Below are 11,569 nucleotides of genomic sequence, written 5' to 3' on the forward strand. Positions count from 1 at the left end.
TGACGGACGTGGGTTACTGACCTGGTAGCTGTGCTGCCGCTGGGTGGGGCTGGGGTGAGTCTGGGGGTCTGGGGTCCCTGGGGCGCGCCGCCCTCGGGCGCGGGCCCCGGCGGGGCCTCGGGGGTTCCGGTTCCGGGGGGTGTGCCGCTTTTGGTGTGGGCCAGCGCGCGCCCGGGTGTCCGCCCCTGCACGGGGCCTCTGGTGCGCTGGGGGGCCTCGGGGCCTGTTGAGCTGGTAGGGGGGCATGGTCATTAACACCTCTGGGCAGATGCTCTTCTCCTTCATTGGATAGGCACTCTGCCAGTGGGGGGAGGGGGAAAGGAGGGGGAGTAGGGACCTACCCAGCCTGGATGTCTACTGTCGAATGTATGGTGAGTTGTTTGAACGTTAGTGTTGGGGAGGGATTAAATCTACGGGTGGGGGGGGGGGGGGGGGGGGGGGGGTTTGGGGGGGGGGGGGTTGACGTTCTGGTGGGCTTGTGTCCGGCCCCCTGTCCCGGTCCTGGTCCGTGTCGTCTTCCGGTGCGGGTTTCACCTGGGGGGTGGGGTTTGGGATGGCTGGCCAGTGTCCCCCCCTCTTATTATTATTATTACTATTATTATTATTATTATTATTATTATTATTATTATTTATTTAGTTTAAGTAGGCTTGGTGGGTGGGCTGGGGGGGGTTGAGGTGTTGGTCCTGGTGGGTGGTTGGGTGGCGGGCCCTGCGGCCTCTCCCTGGCCCCCGGGCTACGGTGTGCCGCTGGCGAGGCCCCCTTTTCTGGGTGGGGCTTTCGGGGAGCGGCGGTGCCTATTGGAGTCAGTAGGGGAGCTGGCTCCCTGGGTTGGCTTCCCAGTCATTTGCTCCCCATCCCCGGACTCCTCCCTCTGCCTGCTCCATCACGCCGCCACACATGTAGGTCATGAGGGAGGGGGCGTTACTGGAGGTTGCCACTTTCTGGTGACGCCCCTCTCCCCAATTTTATCATGCATCTTAGACACTTTCACTTCAAACATTTTTCACATCGCACACTCATATAGGCCATGGTAGGGGGGGGGGGGGAAGACGTCTGGGGGGGGCTTATGTTGTGTGGGCCTCACCTCGGACGGCTCCCTTCACCTCCTCTCCCACTTAGACATTGAGGGTTCTGGGCAGTCACACGGAGGGGGTGCGCTGGCAACAGCTACCTTCCGGAAGGGGGGTGGGCTGTGCCGTGCATCCCCTTCGGCGCTCCCAGTTTTTAAACGCACTTGAGAACAACATGCAACAACACAACATTTGAGCAGGCGTAGGGAGGGTCGGGGTCTTCTGCACACCCCCGTTCTCCGATGGCGGCAAGGAGTCTGGGGCCTGGAGGAGGTGCGGGCCACTGTGTCCGGGGTCTTGGCGGGGGGCTGCGGTGTGCAGTCAGCGGCTTGCCAGGTCTGGGGCTGATGCCTCTGCTCCCCCCAGGGGGCGGGGGGCAGGGATGGCAAGGGTAAGGGGGGGGAGGGAGGGGGTTTATTAGGTATTTAGGGGGAGGGGGGGCTCTGGCCGGGAGGCTCGTGCGGGTCGTGTTGGCCCGCCCTCTTGGGGGGGCCCGGTCCGGGGGGCGTCTGGTCTGGGGCCGGGGCCGGGGGTCGGGCACAAGCAGTCGTATAGTCAATTTGGGGTGACCCCCCCCCCCCCCCCTTTGGTCAGTGTTGGATGTGAGTGTTATGTGGGAATTTGTGTACAGCGTCTTTTTTTTTTTTCTCTGTGTGTGGTGAGTGGGGCACAAGGGAGGGATGGGGTGAATGAGTTTTTTTTTTTTTTTCCAGGTATGGGTGTGGTCCGCTCCCTCTCCCAAGAACATCTCAAGTCTCCGCTAGGTGCGGAGCCCATCCCCCCACGTCCTGCCCTCCTCCACTTCGTTGGCGGGCGCCTTGGCCCCCTGGCGCATTGGTTGGCTTTGGGTTTGGGGCGGGTTCCCGGGCGTGCGCCGGCCCACTCCCGGCGGCCTCTTCGCGGGGCCTGGCCCCCCGGGGGGCGGCCGGGGCCCTCGTCGCGGGGGCGGGGCGCCCCTGGGGCCTCTGGCCCTCAGGGCCCATGGCCGGGACCACTTCAGCGGGGCTAGCTGCCGGCGGAGCCCACGGGCTCGTCTCCGCGGCTCTTGAGGGCGTCGGCATTGCGGTGGCTGGGGGATTTCCTCGGGGTCGTCTCTGCTCCTTCCTTGGGGGGGGGGTGGGGGGGGTTGCAGATATCCTGTGTCGGCCCCTCCTGGGCGACCTGCTTTAGGGACCCCTTTGGGAGTCCGGGGTTACGGGTCCCCTGACGCCTGCCTCTGTGCTCGGGGAAGGTGGGTCTTCGGTTCTCCACAATCACTATCAAGCTATTTCTGGATAATCTTAACCTAAACTAGTGCACTTTCACATCTCCCACAGGTGCTGGGTCCCAGGTATTAAGTGTTCACTTATATACAGTAATCTTATAATTTATTTATTTATGTTTTTTCACTTTCTTTTTTCAAATATCACATTACACATGTCAGCTTACATAATAATATATATGATTTAGCAATGGCATCTAGGTGTTATTCGAGTGTATCTGTTGCTTTATGTCTGTTGGTTGTGCTGTTCTTTTTGTGTCTCTTTCCAGGTGATGGAGCAGACAAAGAAGGTTTTATCATTCTCTCCCTTTTATCTCCTCTTTCTTTCACCTCTACTCTTTTTTTTCTTTTCTTTCACTTTTTGTTCTTCCTTTACTCTCCCATTGTCATGTCCATATAATTTGAAATTCTCCTTGCAGGAATCATAATAAAGCTATGTACAAGCATAAATCAAGTGGAGCACTACGGCGAAAGCTGTTTGCTCCACTTGTAAAAGCAAAATCTGTCGAGCTCTATCTGGCATTGAGACATCAATTCCTATTGCCATATTGCTAGACAGGACACTGGGAAAAAAAAAAAAAAAAAAAAAGACACCAAGTCTGCAGATGAGTTAAACACATTCTTCACCCGGTTTGACTCCCCCCACACTGGCCCCCTCCCTGCCCTCAACTCTCCACACGTCTCCAACCACCAGCCCTCCAGAGACCTACTTTCCCCCCTGCCGCCATTCTCACCAACCCCCGACCCATCCACACCTTCGGTCCTGCCTTCTTCCCCCCTCACAGTCACACCAATGCAGGTGAGAGGTCAGCTGACGAGGCTGAAACAAAGGAAAGCCCCCGGTCCGGACGGCATCCCCCCCCAGGCTGCTGAGGACCTGTGCAGATGAGCTCTGTGAGGTCCTCAGCTACATCTACAACCTGAGCCTCAGCCTGGGGGTGGTGCCCACCCTGTGGAAGACCTCCTGTGTGGTACCGGTTCCCAAAACGCTGCACGCCAGGGAACCAGCCCATTTCAGACCAGTTACCCTGACCTCCCACCTGATGAAGACCACGGAGCGCCTCATCCTTGCTCACCTGCGCACCGTGGTGAGCCCCACCCTGGACCTGCTGCAATTTGCCTACCGGCCCAACATCGGAGTAGAGGATGCCATCATCTACCTGCTGCAGCGGGCGCTCACCCACCTGGAGACCACCGGGAGCGCTGTGAGAGTCATGTTCTTTGACTTCTCCAGCGCTTTCAACACCATCAGACCGGTGCTGTTGAGGGGGAAGCTGGAGGACGCTGGAGTGGACAAACATCTAGCTGACTGGACCATGGACTACCTCACTGACCTCCCTCAGTACGTGCGGCTGCACGGCTGTCAGTCAGAGGTGGCACTCTGCAGCACCGGGGCCCCCCAGGGCACCGTTCTGTCGCCGTTTCTCTTCACCCTTTACACCTCGGACTTCACCTACAACACGGACAGCTGCCACCTTCAGAAGTTCTCTGACGACTCGGCCATTGTGGGCTGTGTGTCTGAGGGGAACGAGCTGGAGTACCGGTCGGTCATCATGGACTTTGTGGACTGGTGTGAGAAGAACCATCTGTGCTTAAACACCAGTAAGACCAAGGAGATGGTGATCGACTTCAGGAGAAGACCCCCACCTCACTCACCTGTGAACATCCAGGGGCAGGACATAGAAACTGTGGAGAGCTTTAAATACCTGGGTGTTCATGTCAATAATAAGCTGGACTGGACTCATAACACAGACGCTCTGTATAAGAAGGGCCAGAGCCGCCTCCACCTCCTGAGGAGGCTGAGGTCCTTTGGAGTGAGCAGGCCTCTGCTTAAGACTTTTTATGACTCTGTGGTGGCCTCAGCACTCCTCCACGCTGTCGTCTGCTGGGCCCCAGGCAGTGCAGAGCGGGACAGAATGAGGCTGAATAAGCTGGTGAGAGAAGGCCACTTCTGTCCTGGGCTGCCCTCTGGACTCTGTGGAGGAAGTAGCTGAGAGGAGGGTGTTGTCCAAGTTCACATCCATCATGGACAACACCTTCCACCCCCTGCACCAGACTGTAGAGGAGCTGAGCAGCTCCTTTAGTGACAGACTTAGACACCCTGTCTGTAAAAAGGAGCGCTACCGCAGGTCATTCATCCCTGCTGCTATCAGATTATACAATGCTGCACTATAACTGTGACCATAACTGTAATAAGTAATGTGCAATAACTACTGTGCAATTCTATTTGAGACACTGTGCTATAACCTGAAAGAAGTGACTTCTGCGGCTATTACCACCTGAATATATGTCAATACGTATATAAGTCACCGTGAATGTACATAAGACATCCTCTGCCTTATTTCTATTTTTGTTTTTTTCTTATTTTTCTTTACTTTTTTTTGATCCACTGTATATATGACAGATGCAGTTTTGAAAAGTGAGGGGACAATACCAGAGGAGAGAGAGGAATAAATGAAGGAGCGGAGGGAGGTGAGACAGGTTGCAGTTGGAGCAGATAAGATTAGAATAGTTTGATTTAGTTATGATTATTGAGTTTGAATAGTGAAGAAGATGAGTGTTCAATGGCACATTTAATAGTTTAATGATGTTTTAAAGAAATTGTACATTTAATTATGCAATGGAACATTTAATGGTACATGTATTTATTTCATTGCACATTTCATTAATTAATTTTGCATTTCATTATTTCATGGAACATTTATTTATTTCATGATATATTTCTTTATTTAATATTGTCCCCTTCAACCCTCCATATTCAAATCCTCTGCTCATATCATCACTACTGTGTATTGAATACACATATAGTAAGTCAGTCAGCCCCCAGTTTTTTAAGGATTCTTTCAAAACCTCTGCCTGCATTCATTTAGTTTTAATCTATGCAAACTGAACTGGTTTTATGAAGGGTTAAACTGCAAGGCACTGTTGCAAATAAAAGGGAGTTGAAGGAAAAGAGTTCAGATATTGGAGGGATCCTGTTTGAGCTGTCGCTTTCCTGGGAGCAGCCATCATGTCATCTTTGAAGTATATTCAGTACCAAGGTCTTCTCATGAGCACTGCGGCACACAGTTGGGAGAGCTTGGAATATGCCCAGAATTTCCCTGTGCAACACACGGATGTGTTTGCTGTGACCTATCCTAAGTCAGGTGGGGTATTTTGGTTTACTTTTTGTAATTTTTTTTATTGTTTGCCATCCCACCTAACTTGTTTGTAATTCTGACTGAACAATGGCTAGTTTTAAAATAGTTTAAATCTGTGGCGTATCTCACAAAAAAATCTCGACTTATAATGCTTTCCTTATGTGTAGGATGATCAGAGCAGACAAACTTAATCGGCTATGGACTGTTTGCTGTCCAAACAAGATTAATGTTTATAAGATAAGATAAGATAAGATAAGATAAGATAAGTTCATCATGATTAAATTATTTTTGAAATATAAAAAAAATAAAGATCTTTGCAGATTACCTCTGTGATAATAATATCATTCATTTCAAGCAGGATGTGGCTGTTTTATTGGAGTGTACATGCTGAAGCTTTTATGGAGGGAGACATTCTTCATGAGCTGAGCTGTAACTTTATGTGTTCATGACAGATTAAGAGAAATTGCACCTTAATCAGTTAGTAGCTCCCATTAGTTTCAACAACTTTATTATTAGTGACAGCATGCAAGGAGGCCCTCTGACCTAAAACACTACCAGTGGAAACATGCATTGTTATTTTGATTGCTGTAATGCCACCAGAAATATTTCGATTTGTCATTTAGGAGTGTATAAATAATTTTCAACATGTCGTTGAGAGCAGTTTTCTCTTTCCTATTAGTCTCTGTGAAATGCCTCTCATATTCCTTTTCAAATGGTAAGTTCTTAGTTTACTGAAAATAATTTCAACTCAAAACCTGCCAGGGGGTGTGAATAAGTATGGACTTAATTGTATTTTCTAGTAGATCACAAACAACCCTACCTTGTATCAAAGTCTTCCAACAAGTTGCTGACACTGTTAAGCCCTTACAGCTCTACTGTATGCAGGGGTTACAAGTTTAGGAACAAGAAATCGGAATAAAATAAATCTGCCTTGTGTTTTCCAGTTAGTTTTCCTGTTTTCTGTTAAAGCTCACCGTTGCGTCCCACAGGGGCTCAGTAGTTTTATTTTTACTTTAACATTTTAAGAGGAATTCCACTACTCTGAATTATTGTACGAAACACAGGAAAGCAGACCAGGAGGGTCCATACCTCCACTGACGTTACCATTTAACATCTTTGATTTGTCTCTTTGTGCTAGCCTTCTGATTGGCTGACAGGTCACCTGACGTCTGCTGTAAACTGTGCATAATCTATTAATAAATGAATGTTTTGATGCCTATATGGGACCTGTTTTCAGGTTACTAGTTGAAAATCCCGTGCCCATCCGGGATGAATAACCCACTACCCCTGTTTGTAGGTACAGTCTGGATGCAGGAAATTCTTCCACTGGTGCTGAACGGAGGAGATCTGACCCCTGTCCTCACAATTAGAAACCATGACCGGGTTCCCTGGCTGGAATGCAAACAACTTGCAGAGATTGTGGACAGGCTGACTTCTCCCCGCGCTCTTGTAACACATCTTCCATACAGCCTTATGCCTCCTTCCTTCCATGCTTCCAAAGCCAAGGTAATTTGGTGATGTCAAAAAAACATCCAATAAAAACAAAAACAAAACAAAAGAAATTTCCTAACAGCATCCAATTAAAAAAAGCGAATACACTGGGTTGTTTGTAGGTAATCTATGTAACAAGGGACCCAAAGGATGTCTTAGTGTCGTCATATTACTTCCACCAGATGGCAGCCTTTCTCGAGGACCCGGGAACCTTTGATGAGTTTCTGGGAAAATTCCTGGAAGGGAGAGGTTAGAGGGCATGTCGGGACGACTGTCCCTAACTTAATATATATATTAGTTGATCTTGCAGTCGGGAAAAGAAAAGTGGGTATATGTGATTATTTTATGTACCATAAATAGACTAGATGTTGTTAAATAAAGACCTTTTTGCTCTGTGTGTGTGTGTGTGTGTGTGTGTGTGTGTGTGTGTGTGTGTGTGTGTGTGTGTGTGTGTGTGTGTGTGTGTGTGCGTGTGTTGAAGACACAGTCACAACAGTTCTCTCTTGCTGTGTTGTCTGCAGTGCCGTTTGGAAAATGGACAGAGCACGTGAAGAGCTGGAAATCAGCAGAACTGGGTGACAGGATCCTGTTCATTACTTATGAAGAAATGGTTCGGGTAAATATTCTGGCGATGTAGTCCTGTGTTTTTACTTCAAGTCTTCAGGGCAACAATTGATAAAATACTTGGACGTTAACATTAAAATGACGGACAAATCGCCTAGAGTTATTGCTTGTTGCTGTGGCAAAAAAAAATCATATTATCCAATCATTGCTATGACGAAGATGACTCAGTCAGGTTTATTAATTAATCTTGTACAAGATGAGAATGGGTCTCTCAAAGTGTCACTCCTTCACAGAGTTTGCTGTTCCAGGGAGTTTGCTCTAAACATACACTGTGGTTATGTGCTTTTACACAAAGGAAGGAAGAAATCCACTACATTTGTAAAAGCCCCAGTGGGAACTAGTTTGTGGTCAGGTTTTCATGAGAGCTGATTATCTATCAGCCTATTCTGTTCTGGTAAAATCCAGCAGACAACCTTCAGGGAGGGAACAAAGTTCTATTCTACACAAAGTTCACAAGCATAATAAAACATAAAATACCCCTAAATTCACAGCCATTAGACTATGGAACGATAAAAGTTCAATCCAGTAATGAGATTTCAGCAAAAAAAAAAGATTTTTCTATCACACTTGATTAGAAAGAAAACATTGCAATGAATGGCGTCATGATCAGCAGGATGATTCTTTCTTTTATGCGGTTCTTTTAAATTTGGTCTCATTTTGGATTTATTTCGTACTTTAGTAAAGTCTTGTGTTTTGTATGATCTACCTTGATCCAGGACCTGCCTGCATCTATCAGACGCATTTCTGACTTCCTCGGCAGTAATCTGAGTGATGAGGTCATTCAGAAGATAGCGGAGCAGTGCTCCTTCCGAAGCATGAAGGACAACGACATGTCCAACTTCAGCCATGTTTCAAACCAGTACATGGACACCAACAAGTCTTCTTTCCTTCGTAAAGGTGACCTTCTGCATCTCAGTTTACTGAAAGTAGTGTGTTTACTTGCCCCTTTTATAAGGTTTTGTTTTTTTTTGACAGGGATTGTAGGAGACTGGAAAAACCACTTCAGCTCAGAGCAACTGGTCCGATTTGTCTCAGTGATGAACCAAGAGTTAAAGGAGGAAAGCTCCTGTCTGCCATGGAGCCTGGACTGACCAGCAAAAATACAATTATACTGTGGTGTACATGTTGGTGAGGTTCCTCTCACCCAGAAGGCTTTGGGGTTTCAGGGGGCGTCTTGAAGGAGCCCGTATGTGGTTTGCATGCTCTTCATTCTGTTTGGAGTGACGAGAGGAATAAAGTTCTCATCTACTTCTTCTCACGCTACAATACATTTAAAAAACATCTAGTCAAAAATAAAATATCAGTCTAGTAAGTAAACATTAAATGTATTAAAATTAAAGATGAGGATAATGACCAAATATTTACAATTGAACAAAGTTCAGTCTTCAGTTATGTGTACATTTGCTCAATTTTTAATCTTTAAAAAGTAACAGTGTTTGTGCTTTTGCATTGAATGGCAACTGTGCAATACCCTGTTGTATTTATATCTAATCGTTCAGCATGTCTTCTTCATTTAACTTTTTATGAGTGAAGAGTTAAGGACCTGGTTAAATTATTTATAATTTATTATCATGAAATAATGGGTGCTGTAACAAGAGCTAGAAACTATTAAGGGTATTCGGATGGAGCCTGTGTGTTTTCCTCTGACTAGATAAACTGTCTGATGTATAAAAAAAAAACAGTTCCTCTTTTATTCTGATTTGCCCCAGCTTCACCTTTCTGATTTTCATGATACTTAGGTGGGATCAGACGCATGTGGTGCAGTGATAGAGAACCCAATATTCTAGCCAGACACAGTGTTTGGTTTATCTATCTATCTATATATACATACAGTATATCTATCTATCTATCTATCATATATATATATATATATATATATATATATATGTATATATATATATATATATATATATATATATATATATATATATATATATATATATATATATATATATATATATATATATATATATATTGCCCCTGCAAAACACAGATGGTTTTAGGCTGGGGCATACAGGAAAGACTGGACAGACACTTTGTAGCTGATCTGGGTAGGTGCACTGAAGTGAAAAGGTATCCGACTAGGGCAAGGCAAGAACAGAGAAATCAAGAAAACAAGAACCTTGTTGGGAGAACTAGGCAGGTAGGGATGAATGCTGGATATTTCTAACATGGTGCCTTTTAGTCTGGCAGAGTCTGGCTGTGGGTGGCAGGTAGGTATAGGCAGGATGACAAGTGGAAACTATGTAGGTCATTAGGGACAGCGCATGCGTAGCTGCTCCACTAATTAGAAGAACTGAGAGCGGAAACAACAGATCATGGGGAAATGGGGCAGAATCCTGACAGAAACAAACTGTAGATGTATCCTGTTACAATAAAATCCATGTGTATACTCACAGAAGTGCTGTCACACTGTGTCCTGTCTTGTCATGTGCTAGCATAATGAAGAAAAAATGTTCTACATATATATATGTGAGGAACTGAAATTGATTTTGAAGAACATCAAGCTCCGTTACCTTTTTGGAAATTGTGTGTTGCTGCTGATGCACTCCCAATTTGAACAGCAACTAACAGTCATCACTTGTTGAGATTCACATTCCATCAAATTTGCCAGAAAGACTAATTAGGATTATTAGGTTATGAGAAATTAAACTCTCAGCAGGCTGAAATGCAGCAAATTTGAATGATTGCTGAAAATTAGTCACATTGGAGTCATGGTGAGTGAATACAAATCATTGTATTTCGGATGTCCAGCTTGAAAAAAAGACTGTTGTTGCTCCTTATTGCAAAAAGAAAATCAGACACAACATGCTGATCACAGAAGAAGACCACAAGAAATGATACAGCATCATTTTTCAGTCATAACATGTGGAACATACAAAGTTCGAAGTTGCAGACTTTTTTAAAGGCAAGGCAGATTTATTTAAATAGCACTTTTCAGTGAGTTAAAAGCTTAAAAATGTTGTTCTGCCTTTCCCAATTATCCATTCCACAACCTCATGCTGCAACGTGCCTCAATGGATCCTTTAAAATTTGTCCTAACTGCTCATTCTTGTCAGAATATAATTGGTTTATCTCACTCTGTTCGCAATTCAGACGGGGCTTTAGAGTCCAATAATGCTCTCACTGTGAGAAAGCCACAATGGACTGTCGTTACGTAAAAGATACACACGTACACATGTACACACAGAGAGAGACAGAGAGACCATTGGAGTTGCTGACACGTGCTGAAGCAGTGTGGTTTGCTATTTACATTTTTGTTGTAGCTTAACAAAACTAGACAAGTGACGAAAATGCCAGCAGACTGCTTATGCAGCCTTCCTACAACAGCTCATGAGCATAACAAATGGAAACTATCGCTAGATGTGTTTCCATCAACGTTTTTTTATGTACATTTTGAAATCTCGCATTAGAAGGGGTTGATGGAAATGGCATATTTCGAATTAACTTGCTAGATTTTGCAAAAATGTTTTTACGCTCCCTTGAGGCGGTTTTTGACTTTTTCAATAAACAGTAAATGCTCTAAAGAGGAGATAGAAACACATTTGTCGAATCGGTTCTGACGTATCGATCTGTTGTCCATGCTAGTTAGCAACATCTGCTTCCTGTTTATTACAGCCAACGTCAACGTATGACGACGTTATGCTATGCATCTGCTGGTTAATTCGATACAAACCAGTAAATTGGAAACACGTCTGATGTGCATTTTTTTTTTTTTTTTACGATATTTTAATAGTTCACTCAAAATTCACATGAATAAGCTGCTATAGACAATGGATGGATGGATGAATTGTTCATGAATAAATTGTGTCAAACAATTTATTCATGTATGTCTTAAACAGTCAATTAATTGCTGTTGTGTAAGAGATCTTACCTGAAGAAACAAAACTGGGATCCATTTCCCTTATTAAATGATATTTTGTACATGCAGCAAAATGGCAATACCACTTTCCGTGCTTCACAAACATCCATTCATAATTGC

At 45.4% G+C, this 11,569-nt stretch overlaps 1 protein-coding gene across 1 annotated transcript; it reads left to right on the top strand.

The window, feature by feature from the left end:
• The first annotated feature begins 5,342 nt into the window (after positions 1–5,342).
• LOC105923254 (sulfotransferase 2B1) lies at positions 5,343–9,221 on the top strand. The gene is made up of 6 exons (XM_021314539.2): positions 5,343–5,478; positions 6,770–6,978; positions 7,086–7,212; positions 7,485–7,579; positions 8,304–8,484; positions 8,563–9,221. The coding sequence occupies exons 1-6, from the start codon at positions 5,343–5,345 to the stop codon at positions 8,676–8,678; spliced, it is 864 nt and encodes a 287-aa protein (XP_021170214.2). The 3' UTR covers positions 8,679–9,221.
• The last annotated feature ends 2,348 nt before the right edge of the window (positions 9,222–11,569 follow it).

This window comes from Fundulus heteroclitus, chromosome 3 (genome assembly GCF_011125445.2).
Source record: "Fundulus heteroclitus isolate FHET01 chromosome 3, MU-UCD_Fhet_4.1, whole genome shotgun sequence".
In the NCBI taxonomy this organism is placed as follows: Eukaryota; Metazoa; Chordata; class Actinopteri; order Cyprinodontiformes; family Fundulidae; genus Fundulus; species Fundulus heteroclitus.